This window comes from Pungitius pungitius, chromosome 3 (genome assembly GCF_949316345.1).
Source record: "Pungitius pungitius chromosome 3, fPunPun2.1, whole genome shotgun sequence".
In the NCBI taxonomy this organism is placed as follows: Eukaryota; Metazoa; Chordata; class Actinopteri; order Perciformes; family Gasterosteidae; genus Pungitius; species Pungitius pungitius.
Genome location: NC_084902.1, coordinates 1,250,789 through 1,270,415, shown reverse-complemented (window position 1 = coordinate 1,270,415; position 19,627 = coordinate 1,250,789). Strand labels below are relative to the sequence as shown.

Below are 19,627 nucleotides of genomic sequence, written 5' to 3'. Positions count from 1 at the left end.
TACTTTCTTAAATGTCTGTGATGCACGTCACTGTATGACAGTCTGAACATAAAATCCTCTTTTGTCCAAATGTTTGGGTGGTTCCAGGCTGCAGCCTCGCGAAAAAAGTATTGATACACATGTTTGGATGTGTTCCATGATACGCCCACCAAACCAGTTGTCTTGGTTCACCCTGAACCAAAAGGTTTTCTTGCCACTGACGATGTACAATTTCATGATAAGTATTGAAATCAGCATCAGCATTGGAAGCTCGGTTGGCCAACGGCGTAGCGCCGCTGTCTTATAAAGTGTTGCTGTTTTGCTCGAATGCATGGGTTTGAATCCAGGTTGTGGCGATCTTTTAATAAATGTATGTTCTTTTATTTATTTCTTTATACGTGGCAGTGATGTAGTGCTCACTTATACAATCATAATCGCTGCATTGGATATGGGATGCATTTTGAACATTTTCAGCAATATGTTTGCGAATGTGTGACGAATCAGGTGACGGAGACAGACAACATCTGCCTGTCGGGGGAAAACAAACAAACAAACAAACACGCACGCGTAGCCAAATCAGTAGGTTCAAAAACCAGTAGGCACGTAACACCGGCTGGCCACATATACTTGCGGTCATAATGTCCGCACGGATCGCCGGTGGGCCGTATTTGGTACTCGTCCATGGTACCGTTATCCTTTCTGTCTCCGTTAGCAATACGACTAGCAATCATTCCTTAGGTTGCTAGCTAGCTAGCAATGGTATTTCTGATTATGCTTAAATTGGGCCTGCTATTTCTTTTAGCCATCAGAGATATAGTCAGGTAACGTTAGCCTATTAGCCTAGTTTGCTTTGCACTTCAGGACGCTTTTTTTGCGTTGGTTATCAATTATTTTCAAACAATCTTATTGTGTAGTGAAAAAGTAGCCTAGCTACAAGTGACACTTTCACAACGTAATGAAATGATGAGTGGGAAACGGCTCTTGGTAAGGTTAACTTTGGAAAAACTCTTCGACTGAACGTGATGTGATTAGGGAACGTTTAAATAGTCTGGCTGTCATCAGCATCAATGGGGACGTGGCTCAGAAACTGTCATATGACCTGATAGCTGATTTTGCAGCTAGGAAATGCAGGCGTGTGCCTCTGTAGGGCCTTTGACAACTGATGGTAGTGAAAATGTTTGTAATATAGTTCTATCGGATAGCAGAATTGTCTCTTTTATAGAGATGGTAAAGTAAATTCTACTGTGTAGAACTTTCTGCGTTTACAATGTTCAGTTCCAAATCTGTGTTTAGTAATTGTGGTGGAATTTGGTATTTATAATTTTATCTTTTATATAATTTATTTCTTTTAATGTGCAGAAATATGTTGGTTTATGATGACAGTAATATGAATCATATTTAAAGTAATGATGATGGCAGCAGCAGGAGTCAGAACCGGGGTCCACACGAAACTATGATCCATGGAGACCTGCTAGGCGAGAAAGCACAAAGAACTCCCGGAAAGAAGCTTAATTAGTGATGTACATTAATAAAGCATGGATGATTGTGGGAGGAGAGAGTGAGAGTGAGAGATGGGCTTGGTGTGTCCTAAGAAGTCCCCCGGCAGTCTAAGCCAAGAGCAGCTTAACTAAGGGCTGGTTCAGGCTAACCTGAGCCAGCCCTAACTATAAGCAATATCAAAGAGGAACGTTTTAAGCTTTATCTTAAATGAACTGACAGAGTCTGCCCCCCAGACTGAAAGTGGAAGCTGGTTCCACAAAAGAGGAGCTTGATAACTGAAGGCTCTGGCCCCCATCCTACTTTTTAAAACTCTAGGAACCACACGTAGCCCAGCATCTACGGAGCGCAGATGCCTTGTAGGGCAACAATACGGTGTAACAAGCTCTTTAAGATAAGACGGTGCCTCACCGGCAAGTGCCTTGTAGGTGAGGAGAAGTACCTTAAATTCTATTCTTGATTTAACAGGAAGCCAGTGCAGAGAAGTTAATACAGGAGTTATATGATCCCATTTCTTAGTTCTTGTTAATACACGTGCTGCAGCATTCTGAATCAGCTGTAGAGGTTTAAGCAATTCAAAAGAGCAGCCTGATAGCAAAGAATTACAATAATCCAGTCTAGAAGTAACAAATGCATGAACTAGTTTTTCTGCATCACTTTGAGACAGGAAGTTCCTGATTTTCGATATATTCCGTAGATGAAAAAAGGCAGTCCTTGAAGTCTTCTTTATATGAGAGTTGAAGGACATATCCTGGTCGAAGAGAACTCCAAGATTTCTGACGGTGCTGTTGGATACCAGAGCAATTCCATCCATAGAGACTGTATCACGTGACAACTGACTTCGAAGGCGCTCTGGGCCTATCATGATAACTTCCGTTTTTTCCGAGTTTAACATCAGGAAGTTGCAGGTCATCCAAGTTTTGATGTCTCCAGGACAATCCTGAAGTCTAACAAGTTGGTTGGTGTCTTCTGGCTTGATCGATAGATACAGTTGAGTATCGTCTGCATAACAATGGAAGTTTATGCGGTGTTTTCTGATAATGTCGCCCAAAGGAAGCATGTACAGGGTAAATAGGATCGGTCCAAGCACAGAACCTTGTGTGACTCCGTGACCAACATTGGTGGTCCTCGATGATTCACCGTTCACAAACACAAACTGGGATTGATCCGATAAATAAGATTTTAACCAGCTGAGTGCAGTTCCTTTGATGCCAATCAAGTGTTCCAGTCTCTGCAGCAGGATACGGTGATCGATGGTGTCAATTGCAGCACTGAGGTCCAGCAATACAAGAAAAGAGACAAGTCCTTGGTCCGATGCAAGTAGAAGATCATTTGTAATTTTCACCAGTGCCGTTTCTGTGCTGTGATGCACTCAAAATCCTGACTGGAAATCCTCGAACAAAGCATTGTTTTGTAGAAAGTCACATAATTGATTCGTGACAGATTTCTCCAGGATCTTAGCGAGGAAGGGAAGATTAGAGATGGGTCTGTAGTTAGCCAACACCTCTGGAGCTAGAGTAGGTTTCTTAAGAAGAGGTTTAATTACAGCTACCTTGAAGGACTGTGGTACATGTCCTGTAAACAAAGACAGATTCATAATATCCAGTAGGGATGTGCTAATTAACGGAAAAACTTCCTTAAGCAGCTTAGTTGGAATCGGATCCAGGAGACAAGTGGAAGAGTTGGATTTCAAAATTGTAGAAGTCAGTTGATCAAGGTTGATGGAAGAGAAACCATCCAAGTAGGTATCAGGGCCCACGGCTGCGTCCAAAGTTCCTACATCAGAGGACGGGTCGGCTCCGGTTGGGGGTAGTAGACCATCAATTTTCTCTTTGATAGTCAGAATCTTATTATTGAAGAAGTTCATAAAGTCGTTACTACTGAGGTCCACAGGAATACACGGCTCGACAGCGCTGTGACTCTCTGTCAGTCTGGCTACAGTGCTGAAGAGAAACCCGTTTTATTTTTCTCGATTAATGATGAGTAATAAGATGCTCTTGCGTTACAGAGAGCCTTCTTATGTTTCAACGCTGTCTTGCCAAGTTAGCCTAGATCCTTCTGATTTGGTGGAACGCCATAACCGCTCAAGTTTCCGCACAGTTTGCTTTAAGTTCCGGGTTTGAGAGTTATACCAAGGGGCGAACTTCCTTCTTGTTGCCATTCTTCTTTTGAGGGGAGCAATACCGTCCAGTGCCATTCTCAAAGAGCCTGTAGTAGTATCGACAAGATGGTCGATTTGTGACGGACTGAAGTTTTCACAGGAGTCTTCTGATATCTTGAGACAGGACACTGAACTTAGAGCAGAGGGAATGGCTTCTTTAAATGAGGCTACAGCGGTATCCGATAAACGTCGACTGTCGAAACCCTTGGCCGGAGGAGGAGATTCTGGCAGTAGAAATTTAAAGGTTATCAGACAATGGTGCGACAGGAGAGGGTTCTGTGGAAAGATTGTTAAGTGTTCTATCACAATACCATACACAAGAACCAAGTCGAGCGTGTGGTTAAAACAATGAGTTGGTTTGTTTACACTCTGACAGAAGATTCCAGCAAAGAGAAATGAAGTACCAAGGCTGTCGTTATCGACATCCACATGAATGACAATTGGAAATATGACTATCAGGATAGTGGGGTTTTATGTGGACGTGTGTGTGACTCCACAGGTTCTTAGATATTTCAATTAAATATATAAACACTGTTAGGTTAAATCTTTGCATCATTATATACTTCATGTGCATTTGGCTCTTTTGTGGCCCGTGCAGCGTGGAGCGAGAGGTCGTTGGTGTGATAGTCGGGGGGGGCTACAGCAGACGGGGGTCCAACTTTTCCCGCAGGGACTCAGGACAGTTATGCAGCTGGTTCTCCAAATCAGCGTAGACCTCCTGGAGGCCCCGTAGCTCGGCCTCAACATTTGCCCTCTCATAGAAGAACACACGCACGCACGCGCGCGAAAATCCACGCCTTGGCTCACCCTTAACCAAAAGGTTTCCTTACCACTCACGGTGTACAATTTTGTAATTAAATAAACAAATATCGGGATGTACATTCATACTCGACTGGCCAACCGCTTAGCGCAGGCGACTTGAAATGTGTTTTCATTTTGCTTGACAGGGTTCGAATCCAGATTGTAGCGATCTTTCATTAAACACATTTTTCTAAATTACTTTCTTAAATGTCTGTGATGCACGTCACTGTATGACAGTCTGAACATAAAATCCTCTTTTGTCCAAATGTTTGGTGGTTCCAGGCTGCAGCCCCGCGAAAAAAGTATTGATACACATGTTTGGAAGTGTTCCATGATACGCCACCAAACTAGTCTTCGTTTGGGTTGTGTTGTTGTCGTAATCATGAATCATCTTGAACCCCGATACTCTTGAAACTTTTGGGTGAAGCAACATGGCCGCTCCCCCTGCTTCATCTCTTGCTTGGACTCCTGGAGTTGCTGCTCCAGCTCCGTCAGTCGGCTTTTGAGCTCGTCAATCCGAGCGAGGACCCGAACGCGCTCCTCCTCCACGAAGCTCAGCTCCAGACCGGAGGAGTCCTCCTGCTGCAGGGAGAGAGGAGGAGGCGAGGAGGCAGGGGGCTGAGAAGGTAGCAGATGAGGAGGTGAGAAGGAAGGACGTAGAGGTGGGAGGGAAGTAGGAGGTGAGGGGGTGAGAAAAGCAGAAAATTGAGCGGAGCACTTATCCCATGATGCATTGCGTGGTGCAGGGAGACTCAGCAGAAGCCAGACACGCATCAGCACATGCTGCTTAGAGCCGGTGAGCCGTGACCTCTGACCTGTCCGTCTTTGAGCACCGACGTCCTCACCTCCTGATGGGTGCTCTCCGTGCTGCTGCACTCCTCCTTCAGGTTCTCCTCATTGCTCTCCCGCTGTTTCTGCAGGAGGTGCAGTCCTGCGGCCGTGGAGGAGGCGGAGCCTCCAATTGCGTTCTCATAGGCCGGCCCGCCAGGGAAAGCCATCCTGCCGGAGGGCAGCGAGTCGCAGGGGGTCTCCACCTTGTTGTACTCGGCACACAGGTGGAGGATCGTCTCCAAGCGCTGTCTCTCCTGAGGACGCACGGACACAGAGTCCCTGGGGTTATCAATCCATCAATCAATCAATCAGTCATCAAACTCGCTCTTGCCTTTCGTGAATTTGAGGACTCAAGTTTGGCGTTTTTCTGTAGCAGGATTTTTGGTGAACAGGAAGTGACTGTATAAGGATTGGGGGGGACGGCATAGACGTCCTCCCGAAGGGACCTGTCAATCAGCGTGTAGCCCCGCCCTAAAGCATCACCTGCTTTATGGTCTGTTTGACTCCAAATGGACCATCATTCACTAAATGAACATCTTTCTGTATTGAAGGAGTCGCCCCCTGCTGGTCACTACACAGAAGTAGTCATTTCCTCATAGACGTCTATGGGAGCAGAGGAGTCGCCCCCTGCTGGTCACTACACAGGATGCAGCTTTAACTCATGAAACACCGGCAAAACAGAAAAAAGATTTCTGCAGAACTGAGATTAGGGTTCACTTCTGAGTGAAAATAAGTTCTCTCTCCCGTTTTGGTGGATTTCTTCACTTCCACATCACAAAGGAGAGGATGTATAGTAAATAAAATAAAAATAAAATAGTTAGCCAGCGCTAACAGTCGACTAACCGCCCTCAGCTCTCATCACGCTCCATCGTGTCCCCAAATGATCTCCCCGATGGACAGATAGTTGACTCTTGAGTACTAGGTGGACCCCCCCCCCCCCTCAGGTGAAGTAAGAAGTCGTGCTTGACGCTGTCAGTGGCACCAAAGACACGCTGCCTATGACCGGCGTTCCATTTGTGAACGATCTTTGATTGATTTTTACAGCGTTAAAGATCAAAGGCGGGAGGAGACAAAAAGATCGAAAGGAGATTAAAGAAAATACGTCAGTGTCAACTCAAGGGGGGGGGGGGGGGGGGGCGGCTGGGGGGGCACCTGGAAGAACGCGAAGTCTGTCTCACGTTAAACCGACTCAGCCTCACTCCAGCGTGTGAAAAGTCCCTGATTAGGTTTGCTTTATTGGTTCATTTCGCAGCAGCCCTTTCTCAACACTTCCTTTTGAAGTCTGCGTTTCTGCAGATTTCACCCAAGGGGATTACCCACAGTTCATAGCGGCGTGGCATGCCAGTGGAAGCCAGAGACGGCGCGCCAGTGTTCGGCCTTGCTGGGAAAAGCTCGATGATCGATCAAGCCGATTTATTTCTCAAATGTTTCATTTAGTCATGTGACCTCTGACCCTCCTGCTATTTAACACTTGTATTGGTTGTTTGTACTTACTGTAAAACATTGCATGCTCTCGCAGTTGTTTGGGAGCAGGGAGGAGGCTCCAAAGGGGAAATGATCATGGGAGCCGTGAGTGTGTGGGCGGGGGGAGGGGGTATAAAACCACTCACCCCCTCGGTTTGGAGCAACTCGTTCCGCACATCCGACTCGGGCCCGCTGCACGCAGAAAGCAAGACGCACACGTCATGGCACCTGTCCTCCGGATGCTCGTGCTCGCGTTCGCGCTCCTGCAAACGGCGCCTGCGGCCGACCTCAGTGACACGTGAGTAGAAAGAACAACATAAACACTTGGTTTTTATCAACAGCAGCGTCCTGTTGTTGCAGCAGCTGCGTGATGAAGTAAATAGTTGCGTTGTTCTCACTGAGGACCAATCCAGAGTCCAGTGGTTGTCCTTAAAACCAAGTTATGCAATGTGTTGATGTGCGTTGTGCGTCCATCTGCTCCCACTGAACGATTTGATTAAAGCGTCTCTTATCCAGACTGACTTCTCTCTGTGTGTGTGTGTGTGTGTGTCTTTGTCTGCACACGATTCTGCTCTGACCTGTTGTTTTGTGTGTTTATTGTGTTTTTTGCATCACGTTTCCATTAAATTGGAGGTTGATTAAGTTCAAATACCACCACCTTCCAAATGCTGATTATTTTACCGCCTACTTAGTGGTCAAAGTACTCCCCCAGCCCCCAGCCAATCACGAGGTGAGCCTGGCCCATTGGCATGAGCCGCCTAGCTGCTACGTTAGCAGCATGCTAGCTAGAGCAAAGCAAACAACCATAACCAACAATGTTCTCTGACGCATTCTGCCCTGGAAAGTTTACGCTATGTTTTTGCTATTCCTATTTTTTCCCATCTCTCCCTGCAGCGTCTTTGTGGTGACGGTGAGCTCCCGGGTGGAGGGGGGCAAACAGGAGACCCTGTGCGCTCAGGTCCACGGGCCCCCCAATCCCGTCAACCTCACCGTTGCCTTGGAGACGGACTCCAGCAGGACCGTCCTCCTCCAGGAGGACGTCACCGCAGACTTCTACCGCTGCTTCAGCTTCCAGGTGTGACCCAGCATGCATTGGGCTCTGTGGTTGGCGAGGTAGAGCGTAGTGGATCTAAACGGCCTTTACTGGTTCCCATGGTAACCCTCATCCAATGAACCAGCACAGATTCTGCTGTCTCTTCTTTGGTTTCTGTCACAACGCCACACAGTTATGCAACTTTACTCTGCCCCCCCCCTTTCACACACACTAGTCTGGCGTCTGTCTCTCTAGACAAAGGTTGGTTTCTGCTGTGCACTCCGACCCCCCCTTTCTCACACAGCTCCGTCACCCGTTAACAAATGTGAAAGCAGTCATGTTCCTCTAGTTTCAAACCTCCAAACCGCATCCGCTGAGAAACTTTTTAACCCCCTTTGCCCCCCCCCCCACCAACACACACACTGCAGGTTCCTGTCGTGCGCTCCAGGACCGTGGCGACGGTCAACGTCACCATCCAGGGGGGGGGCGCCCCCATCAGCATGGAGACCAAGATCAGCATCGAGCCCCCGGCCTTCATCCACCTGATCCAGACCGACAAACCCCTCTACAAACTGGGGCAGACCGGTGAGGCAACCGACCAATCAGGGAGCAGTGCCAGCCTCCTGCTGTCATACGTTCATCCGCTCATAGGTTCATGCGCTGCTCTGCCTAAAAACTGGTCGCCATGACTACGGCCCACGTTAGCACGCTCCTTCCTGTGAGCTTCATTCAGAAATACTAAAAAACATCCATCAAAGCACAACTTCAAATAAATATTTACTCACAAAACAATCTTTTCGGAAAGCGATGACTGACTCAAGTGAAAGAAGATATAAGACTTCTTATAGATCTCATATCGACTCCTTATGTCGACTCCTGAGAGTTTTTTAATGAAATCCTGAACGTAACCGTGGTTTGAGAAAGTCGAGTCGTCTCGCTTGTCTCCATAAAGAGGCCTGAGACACATTTAGAAGCTGGAGTGAAAACGAAAGCTTTCAGTCCACACGGACGAGCTCCACAAGGCGAGAAACATAAACCTGCCGGATGGCGTCATCGCATCACGCCTGTGCAGCGGCGTCTCGTTGGTGATGTCATCGGGTTGTTTTGGCTCCTTCTCTGGGATTTTTCCACAGAAAACCCGTGAGACAAAAGGTCAGCCGCCCCCCCCCCCCTCGTAATGTAGGATCTAATTCAATGTGCTTATAAGCGCCTTACCCTTTGTAGGTATAGCTGTTTGTTTGACTATATTTAGAGGATACATTGTTTTATCATATTTAGAGAATAGATGGATTTTTTTGTATTTAGAGAATGAATTTGGGGTTTTTTTGTATCCAGAAGATTTGCAGAATAAATTGATGCTGATTCCTTTGTTTTTCCGTCTTTTCCTCAGTTCAGTTCCGAATCGTCTCAATGGACGTTCATTTCATCCCTGTGGATCGAGTGGTGAGTTTGATTCATTTATTTATTTGCATCTGTGTTTGTTGCCCTTCAAAACGCTGAGGATGATGGCGTGCGACGTGCGGCGTAATTCCGTGGCGGCCTGCTGTGGTTTCTGCGGCGCTGGGGTCTATTTCTGTGGAGGAGCGTGGGCGGGGGAAAGGAGGTCTGCTTGTTGATTCGGGAGACGGCGTGGGCGTGAGGCGCAGTTTGGTGCGCTGTGATAAACACGCTGTCAGAGTCCCTTTGGAACACACCGCGTCTGACCCAAACATCTGAAGCCTTCAGGGTGCGTCGGGGGGGAGGAGCCGTGAAGCTGGAGCGCATCGGCATGAAGTCCATCATCAGCTCGGGGTCTCCTTTTGCCTCTGAAGGTCAATTTGAGACAAACTCCACACATTCGTTTGACTTTGCACCACAGGAAGTGACCGTATTCAGAGGCAGGCGGACATAGAGACGCCGCACACCTGTCAATCAGCGTGAAGTCAAGACCACCCAAAAACAGAAAGCCATTAAACAATGTTTTTAGATAGTAATGATCATTTTTAAGATGATATGTCTTTTAAGAGGAATGGATGGGTCAGATCAGATATTGGTTGACCATTATGTCAAAAATGAAAATATTTTTGCTGTTTGTATATCATGTTATATGCACTTCAATGAGATATTGACTTAAACTAAACTAGCTACTGGTGTATTACTATAATACTGCTATGTACACAATTTATAAGTTATTCACTTTTATATAAATGTTTTCTTTTTCTCTTTCAGTACAATGTTGTGGCGCTCCAGGTAAGATTGACAAAAAGTTATTCAATGACAAATAGTTGCTTTCTGTATTAAACCCCACAGGAAGAATCAATGGTTCCCTCCAAGCTCAGCCAATGAGATTCTCCCCTCTATTCACTATTTGTGACGAAGAGGCAGAGGGAGTCGGATCCATTAGCAGAACTTTATTTCCACAGGACTTGTACAAACAAAAACTCCAAACGGGAGGCACGCTCGAAACTAGGCCGGGGTGTGACAAGACTTCACAACTGAGTACTGGCCGGGGGAGTCTAAATAAAGGGGAGAAAATGGCGCACAGGTGACACTAATATTGATAGGGGGATAACGAGCGCAGAGGTGGATGATGGGAGATGCAGTCCTAGTACTCTGGAGAGAGGGATCTGGTGAAACCAGGAGGAGGCGTTGTCGGACGTTCCGTGACAGAGCCCCCCCCCCCCTGCGAGCGGCTCCGGAAGCGAGGGCCTTGCCGACGGCAGCAATCAATGTGGGGTCCAGGATGTCTCGAACCCTGACCCAGGAACGTTCCTCGGAACCGTACCCCTCCCAGTCGAGTAGGTATTGCAGCGCCCCGCCGCGACGCCTGGAGTTTAGGACCTCTCGCACCCGGCAAACCTCCGCGTCCTCCCCCTCAATGGGGGGGGCCTGCACTGGAGCGACCTCCTCCTGGCTCCTCTCTCTCCTGGGGGCGCCAGCGGGTCTGAGAAGGGAGACATGGAAAGTGGGTGAGATCTTGTAATCAGCAGGGAGGGCCAAACGAAAAGAAACCGGGGTAATCTGTCTTAGAATTTTAAATGGCCCGATGAACCGAGGAGATAGCTTCTTGCTTGGGAGCTTGAGGCGCAGATCTCGTGCCGACAGCCACGCCCACTGGCCGGGCCGGTACCTAGGTCCCCCACGCCTCCTTCGATCCGCCTGTTGCTGATAATGGCGGATGGCGCGCTGCAAGCGAGCGTGCGCAGCATCCCAGGTGGCCCCGCTGCGCCTGAGCCATGCATCTACTGCGGGGAGGTCGGATGGCTCGCCCGCCCACGGGAAGAGTGGAGGCTGGAACCCTAGAACACATTGGAAAGGCGTTAGTCCGGTAGCAGGCTTCAACAAGGAGTTCTGGGCATACTCTGCCCAGGCCAGGTAGCAACTCCAGTCCCGCTGGTTCTGGTGGCAGTAGGTTCGCAGAAATCAAATTAATTCCTGGTTCAAACGCTCGACTTGCCCGTTGGCCTGAGGGTGGTATCCGGATGTCAAACTGACATTGATGTTGAGCTTGGAGCATAATTCCCTCCAGACGCGTGAGGTGAATTGAAACCCGCGGTCCGAGACAATGTCTTCGGGCAGGCCAAAAAGGCGGAACACATGATTTAAGAGAGCCTCTGCTGTCTGTAGCGCCGTGGGCAAACCAGCCAGGGGAATGAAACGACAGGACTTCGAGAATCGATGGCGGTGAATCCCTGGGATGAAGGCAGCCCCGTCACAAAGTCCACCGCAATGTGAGACCAGGGGCGCTGAGGGACCGGCAAGGGCTGTAACAATCCGGCAGGTTTAAGGTGGGAGGTTTTAACCGTACTGCTGGTGGTGCATCGATGAATGAATATAATGATTTCTGACTGAAGTGATGCCCACCAAAACCGATTAGCAACTAACTGTCTAGTGGCCGCAATCCCAGGGTGGCCCGCGCTAGGGGTGCAGTGCACCCATTGAAGTACACGGTGGCGGAGCTTGGGCGGAACAAAGAGGCGGTCGGCGGGACATTCAGGCGGGGCAGGGTTATTAGGTTGGGCAGCCCTGATCTCAGAGATGATGTCCCACTGAACTGGAGCAACAATCAAAGTAGTGGGAAGAATGGGTTCTGGTTTGGATGCCTCACTGGGGCCGTCGAATTGTCGGGACAGGGCGTGTGAGAGGGGCTGAAATGACACTGAAGTTGCGGATAAATCTGCGGTAGAAATTAGCAAAACCCAGAAAGCGTTGCAGTTCCTTTACCGAAGAGGGTTGGGGCCAGTCTACTACCGCTCGGACCTTGCTGTCATCCATCAAAACTCCATCCGCACTGATGAGATATCCCAGAAAGGCGATCCGTGTCTGATGGAACTCGCACTTCGACAATTTGGCGTAGAGGTGGTTGTCAATCAGGCGCTGGAGAACGGCCCGGACATCTAGGACATGGGCTTAGAGAGAGTCAGAATAGATTAATATGTCATCGATGTAAACAATAACTCTCTGGTTCAGCATATCTCGGAAGATGTCATTTACAAAAGCCTGAAAAACCGAAGGACTGTTTGAGAGGCCGAAAGGCATTACCCGATATTGGTAGTGACCGGAGGTAGTTGAGAAGGCCGTCTTCCACTCGTCACCCCTCCGTATGCGAATAAGGTTCTACGCGTTCCTTAGATCCAGTTTGGTAAAGTATCGGGCCGTGCGGAGCATTTCGAGTGCGGCTGGGACTAATGGAAGGGGATAACGATACTTTACAGTGACTTCATTAAGGCCACGATAGTCTATGCAGGGGCGAAGGCCCCCATCTCTCTTTTTAACAAAAAAGAACCCGGCCGAAGCGGGCGACGTAGAAGGCGTGATGTACCCCTTAGCCAGCTGCTCCTCAATGTACGCCTCCATGGCCGCCGTCTCCGATTGAGACAGTGGATAGACTCGACCACGCGGTGGTGCTGCCCCGGGTAAGAGCTCAATAGCACAATCGCCTGTACGGTGAGGGGGCAGGTGTGAGGCTTCCCTTTCGCTGAAGACCAGAGCTAGGTCGTGATACTCCACCGGAATCTCTTGGAAATCCACCCCCTGGAGTGCCGCTCTGACTGAGTCAGGTCCCAGGAGGGTGGTTTTGCAGTTATACTGACAGAAGGGGGACCACCGAGTGATTCTCCTGTCGGACCAGGAAATCTGGGGGTTGTGTCTCTCCAGCCACGGAAATCCTAGGATTATGGGGTGTTGGGGTGAGTTGATCGTGAAGAATTGAATTGTTTCTGTGTGCTGGGTCCCGAAGCTGAGCGTGAGGGGTTGTGTGATGTACTGCACCTCTCCAGACCCCAGGGGATGCCCATCCAGCGCCTCCACGGTCACCCCAGCCTCACATGCGAGGAGAGAAACATGATAAGCTCTGGCAAAGGCAATATCAATAAAATCTCCAGCCGCTCCGGATTCAATCAAGGCTCTTACGTTAACTGTCTGTCCCTTAAACCTCAAGGAGCTGTTCACAGAGAATAATTTAGAGGAGCGATTGGGACTCACCGCAGTTGCCGCAGAATTCCTGAGAGTTGGGTTGACTGGACAGGTCGCCCTCAGATGTCCCCCCTCGCCACAGTACATGCAGAGATGATTGCGGCGTCTCCTCTCCCGCTCGGCTGTCAAGAGGCGGCTGAAACCGATCTGCATGGGTTCTGGCTCAGCGCTGGGTGGGACCCACTCGGGAAGACGAGGCCCGGGTGGTGTGCGTCGTGAGCGAATCAGGTTGTCGAGGCGGATAGCGAGCTCCATTATTTGGCTCAAGGTTTTACCGTCGTCGCGGCACGCCAGCTCTCCCTGAAGATCCGGGTTGAGGCCCTTGCGATACAGGAGTTTTAGGGGTTCCTCCCCCCATCCGGTTCGGGCTGCCAGGGTCCGAAAGGAGAGCGTGTAGTCCGCTGCCGTAGAACCTCCCTGGCGTAGCGTGAGCAGTAACTCTCCAGGGTCCCTCCCTGCCGCAGTATGTTCGAATACCTCTCTGAACTGGGTTAAAAACTCATCATAGGAGGGAAAAGAGAGCTGACCTCCGTAACACAGGGCAGTGGCCCACTCCAGGGCCCGGCCCGTGAGTAGGGAACATATGAATGAGACGCGGCTCCCGTCAGTGGAGTAGGACCGGCTCTGTTGGTCAAAATATAGGCTGCACTGCAACAAAAATCCCTTACAGGCAGAGGGTGAGCCATCGAACTTCTCGGGGAGGGATAGTTTGGGCTGGAGATGGTCGTTACTCACGGCAGGTGGAGCAGGGGGCGGTGCAGCTGGACTCTGAGCTCGACCCTCAGCCGTGTCTGGCGGAGAGAGGGTTCGAACGGATCTCACCAGCTCCTCAGTGAGTGCGGTTAATCTCACCAGCTATTGTCGATGAGCGGCCAGCTCAGAGGCTTGCGAGGTTACCTCGGTGACCAGTCGGTTGAAATCTGCTGGATCCTGTTGTGGTGAAGTCTTCTGTGACGAAGAGGCAGAGGGAGTCGGATCCATTAGCAGAACTTTATTTCCACAGGACTTGTACAAACAAAAACTCCAAACGGGAGGCACGCTCGAAACTTGGCCGGGGTGTGACAAGACTTCACAACTGAGTACTGGCCGGGGGAGTCTAAATAAGGGGAGTAAATGACGCACAGGTGACACTAATAATGATAGGGGGATAACGAGCGCAGAGGTGGATGATGGGAGATGCAGTCCTAGTACTCTGGAGAGAGGGATCTGGTGAAACCAGGAGGAGGCGTTGTCGGACGTTCCGTGACACTATTACAGAAACATGTCTGTGGCAAAAAGACGTTTATTTCATTCTGCATTGTAAATCCTTTAGTTATCTTCACTAATGAACTTCACTTTACTGTTTGAAGTGAAGGTAAAAAGTCAACCTTAAGACGATGAAGGAACTCCACCGCAGTCACATGACTTCACGTTACCGTCGCGGGCAATATTATTTTTCTTGGGGTAATTTTGCCCCCGATATCACAAGGAGAGGGGCAAAGAATGATTTGATTTTGATTTGAAGCATTTTATTTCTTGAACATGTAGACATTTAAAAAAAAATAATATTTAAATTTATTTAAAAATCAACATAGACATAGACCACAAAATTAGAAAAGTCACCTTTTGTTCAAGAAAAGGAGTAGAGAGAAGCAAAAGCTTATAGATACCCACCCCTATCTTGCTCCCATAATTTCCTCTAACAATAATTACAATTTAGTTAACTTGTTAAAAACACTGTAGCCGTAATAACCTGGTCCATTTGCCATTGAATGTGTTGGTTCTCCCCTTTGCGCGCGGGAAGAATCAAACGTTAAAGAAGAAGTGGAGCGATTCCTGATCAGACCTGAGAGTAAATCCAGCCTCCGTCACCATCTCTGCTCAAAAGAAGATATTCTGATTAGTTTGGGTTGGAGGAAGGCGACAAGAGAACCACCCACAGTTCTGGCAGGTCCCTCGAGGCACTTCAACATGGCGACAACAAACTGCCAACGTCATCGTCCACTTGCATCCGCAAATTCTTCTGCTGACTTTATCAAGTGGAACAAAAACCTTAAGAAATACGTGTCAATTTGTCACCAGACGACCGAGGAACAAACCATCGCCTACAGTGAGCAAAAACTAAATAAGTGTTCATTACTTTGAAATGATTTAGTTAACATTAGCTAACGTCGGCTAGCTCTGATTAGCTATTTAACTGACGTTAGCTAGGAAGGCTCGCTAGCTGCCTAATGTTAGCTAACAGACAGAGTGCTGTCAGTGAGAGATGTTACCTCTAAGTTACTGCCATCCTGTGGTCAACAGCTAATTCTCTATTTGGGTAAAATGCTATTAGTTGAGACTGCCTAACAAAGGGTTAAATGTTAATTCAAAAAATGCCCCCAATACCTTATGAAATGCCCCTGCTTTATATAAATTTCATACCCTAAGTTAGGCTGTAAAGGATCTCCACCACGTTCACATGACTTTGCGTTAGGATGTAGAGCAGTGTTTCTCAACTGGTGGGTCCCGACCCACTAGTGGGTCCCGTTTGTAGTGGGTCGCGGGCCATTGCATGGAAAAAAAAAGTTACAAAAAAAAAATTCATCCTGGGATTTTATTTTGAAGGGACTTTCTCTAATGCAGCGGAGTGTCGGTGTTTTTCCGGCTCGTCCGTCCATGTTTTCAGTCAGCGCGGCAATTAGAACGCGAAAGCCCCCCCCCCCCCGTCGACACCGCCAGCGAACGCGGAAGCACCCCCCCCCCCCCGGCCCGTTGACCGATCGAATTGGGTCGCGGCTCGTCATTATGGGGTAAATGTGGGTCCCGGAGCCAGAGAAGTTGAGAACCACTGATGTAGAGGATCTCCGTGCATTATAGTAACCTGTACCTCTGACTTCACGTAGGATCCTAATTCAAACCGCATAGCCCAGTGGTTGAATAAGACGGTCGCCAGCGGCATCCTTGACCTCGCCCACCGGGTGATCCCCGAGGCGGCACAAGGAACCTACACCATCACCGCCTCCACGGACCAAGGAGAGCAAATCTCCCACAGCTTTGACATCAAGGAATACGGTCTGCAGCAGTCGTATGATGATAATTTACCAAAAAAGTGGGTTTTAATTTCTATACATTTTCAGCTGTAATATTTGTGACTCTGTTTCGTTTGCTTTTAGTTTTGCCAAAGTATGAAGTAGAGGTGCATCTACCCGGGGTGATCAGCATCCTGGACCAAGAGGTGAAGCTGAGGATCTGTGGGAAGTGAGTGTCCCACTTCAACCTTCAACATAGTGGCCCTTAAAAGTCTGAACTGAAACAATTAATTATCCTCCCTATGGTAACAAAAACGAAAATGATGCGGCAACTCCTGAGCAAATTCGTTTCATTATACTAAAATTGCATAAATTATGATCATATTTACGGCCTCGACGTGGCTCTCAACATTGTGACAGCTGAGGTTAACGCCTAGTGAAGTGTTAATGCTGCATTATCTGCAGTGACCAGCAGGGGGCGACTCCTCTGGTCCCATAGAAGTCTACGAGAAAATGATTCCCTTGATTTATTCCCTCAGTAAAGATGAGTTCATGGTCTCAGTCTTTAGTTACAAGTCTTCAACACACCATGATGTTCATTTAGTAAATGATGGTCCATGTAGTGTCACACAGACCATAAAGCAGGATACACCATCTAACCCCTCAGTCCATGTGTGGACACTTCCTGTCTACTGGTTGGCGATGGTCATAACTCAGGACAGCATCTTAATGACTGAATCCATTTGATATTTCCACAGCATATTTTACTATCCTTTTGCGTTTCCCCTGCAGATACACTTATGGGAAACCTGTTGTTGGTTCAGTAAAGGCAGTTTTTTGTAAACGGTTATATTGGTATTCAAGTACCCAACACACGGACCCGTGCAAGACGTATGAAATGACTGTGAGTACTTCACATACAAACCTGTGACTCAGTGCAGATGTGTTTATTTTAGTTTTAATTGACTAGTGTCCTTATCTCCTAGACGGACAAAAGTGGTTGTGCCACACAAACCGTGGACCTGAAAAAGTTTTCTAGTAAGGGGGGGCACAATGCCAACTTCTTCTACCTTACCGCCGAGCTGCAGGAGTTCGGCACTGGTACGTCGATTGATGGTCAGCCAGATGGTTGAAGAAATGGGCTCCTGTTGATCCGTGTCATCATGTTTACTGTTACCTAGGGGTCGTTCTGAAGGGCGAGGGCCGCAGCACCTTCAGCAGTATCGTCCGAAAGGTCACCTTCAAGGAAGTACCCACTGCCTACAAGACCGGCATTCCATTGGAGGGAAAGGTAATACGTCTCATTGAAGACCAATGCCGTACCTGTGCGGGAGGAGGTTTGTTTAAACTTTTCTTTTAGTGTTCTCAGCTGCAGGACAAATTGTAACCAAAAGTATTTTAAAACCCTGAATGAAATAATGGACCACAGTGATGATATTTAGGCTCCCGATAGGATGAATCAGTGTTTTTTTTTTAGATTAGCTATTGTGCCACTTTTGCATATCGCACATATCTCAAGTGAATATTTCTGAACACATTCACTACTCACAAGGGAATGAACGTTTTGGCTGTAGACCTTTTTCTTATAGCCACTGTGTTTTTATGTCAAACTGGAAGTGCTGGAGATTTGTTAAATCAGGAGTATGTTGGGCCTCTTTACCGCCTGTTCACAGCTGACAATGGTTGGTGCAGACGGCAAAGCTGTGGCCAACGAGGCGGTTTACCTGTTCCACGGCAGCCACCTGAACCTAACGCTCACCACGGACTCGAAGGGCGTGGCTTCGTTCTCTCTGGACACGACTCTCTGGACGGACACGGTGCATCTTGTGGTTAGTCGCTGTTTTTGTTCAGAAGAGTCAATTTGGTTCCTGTTAACAAATCACTTTGTTTTATCAATTATCCATCAAATCCACGTTCAATCAAAGTAACTTTTAACCATGTCGACTACGTTGGAGCAAACAACACAGTTAGTGTTGGTAATAATCAGAGTGACCTTTTCACATTTATTTTTTTTGGCGCTTGCGTCAACAGGCGACTTCCAGAAAGGAGAAGAGCACCGAGCCCGACATGTACGGTATTCACATCACGGCCGACCAGCGGGTGGCGCCCTTTTATTCCAGGAGCAGCAGCTTCCTGAAGCTCGTACAGGTGAGCGGGAAGTTGGCCTGTGACCAGGACCAGGAGGTGCGTGCTCGCTACATCATCCAGGGGACTGAGCTAAAGAAGGAACAGGAAGTCCTGGACTTCTTTTACCTGGTGAGACTCTTGTTGTTGAGGGATGTTGTCAATAAAATGGAATCCCTTGAATCACACATTTTGAGTGTAAAACAATGTATTACCTTCCTGCTTTTAGTTGACACGTATGTTTAAAGCTCCCTCTGATGGGAATAATCTACTTGTAAATGTTCATTCTTTCCACCTGTTTGATTATGTCATATGACTTTATTTCCTAATGTTATTTTTAAGATTAATGCTTTCTATTACCTGTGAAGGAATCATCCATTCCCGACCTCATGTTTTCGTCTCATTTCTAATCCTTTTGTCTAATTTCAACTCTTCAAACATGAATCTGCCTCTTATGGTTGTTTTTTTTTAGGTGATGTCCAGAGGTGGAATTGTGCAGCACGGTCAAGTCCCAGTGGCTGTTAAAGCAGGAACTGGTAACTGACTGGTTAATAAAACCGATGAATGAATCAAATAATGTCAGTTAAGAAAATAGACGTCTATGAGGAAATGACTCTACTTCTGTGTAGTGACCAGCAGGGGGCGACTCCTCTGCTCCCATAGACGTCTATGAGGAAATGACTCTACTTCTGTGTAGTGACCAGCAGGGGGCGACTCCTCTGCTCCCATAGACGTCTATGAGGAAATGACTCTACTTCTGTGTAGTGACCAGCAGGGGCGACTCCTCTGCTCCCATAGACGTCTATGAGGAAATGACTCTACTTCTGTGTAGTGACCAGCAGGGAGCGACTCCTCTGCTCCCATAGACGTCTATGAGGAAATGACTCTACTTCTGTGTAGTGACCAGCAGGGGCGACTCCTCTGCTCCCATAGACGTCTATGAGGAAATGACTCTACTTCTGTGTAGTGACCAGCAGGGGGCGACTCCTCTGCTCCCATAGACGTCTATGAGGAAATGACTCTACTTCTGTGTAGTGACCAGCAGGGGCGACTCCTCTGCTCCCATAGACGTCTATGAGGAAATGACTCTACTTCTGTGTAGTGACCAGCAGGGAGCGACTCCTCTAATCCCATAGACGTCTATGAGGAAATGACTCTACTTCTGTGTAGTGACCAGCAGGGGCGACTCCTCTGCTCCCATAGACGTCTATGAGGAAATGACTCTACTTCTCTCTTGATTTATTCCCTCGGTAAACATTGTAAACATGAGTTTATTGTCTCAGTCTCTAGTTT

General features: G+C 48.1%; 1 protein-coding gene across 1 annotated transcript in view; it reads left to right on the top strand.

The window, feature by feature from the left end:
• The first annotated feature begins 6,898 nt into the window (after nt 1-6,898).
• LOC119212480 (alpha-2-macroglobulin) overlaps nt 6,899-19,627 on the top strand; it is a 27,932-nt gene continuing 15,203 nt past the window's right edge. Inside the window, 13 exon segments of the mRNA XM_062561003.1 lie at nt 6,899-7,031; nt 7,628-7,808; nt 8,195-8,351; nt 9,157-9,209; nt 9,975-9,995; nt 16,085-16,253; nt 16,355-16,439; nt 17,003-17,114; nt 17,197-17,311; nt 17,392-17,501; nt 17,884-18,039; nt 18,242-18,466; nt 18,807-18,870. Of these exon segments, the coding sequence (XP_062416987.1) occupies nt 6,955-7,031; nt 7,628-7,808; nt 8,195-8,351; nt 9,157-9,209; nt 9,975-9,995; nt 16,085-16,253; nt 16,355-16,439; nt 17,003-17,114; nt 17,197-17,311; nt 17,392-17,501; nt 17,884-18,039; nt 18,242-18,466; nt 18,807-18,870 (1,525 nt within the window). The 5' untranslated portion in view covers nt 6,899-6,954.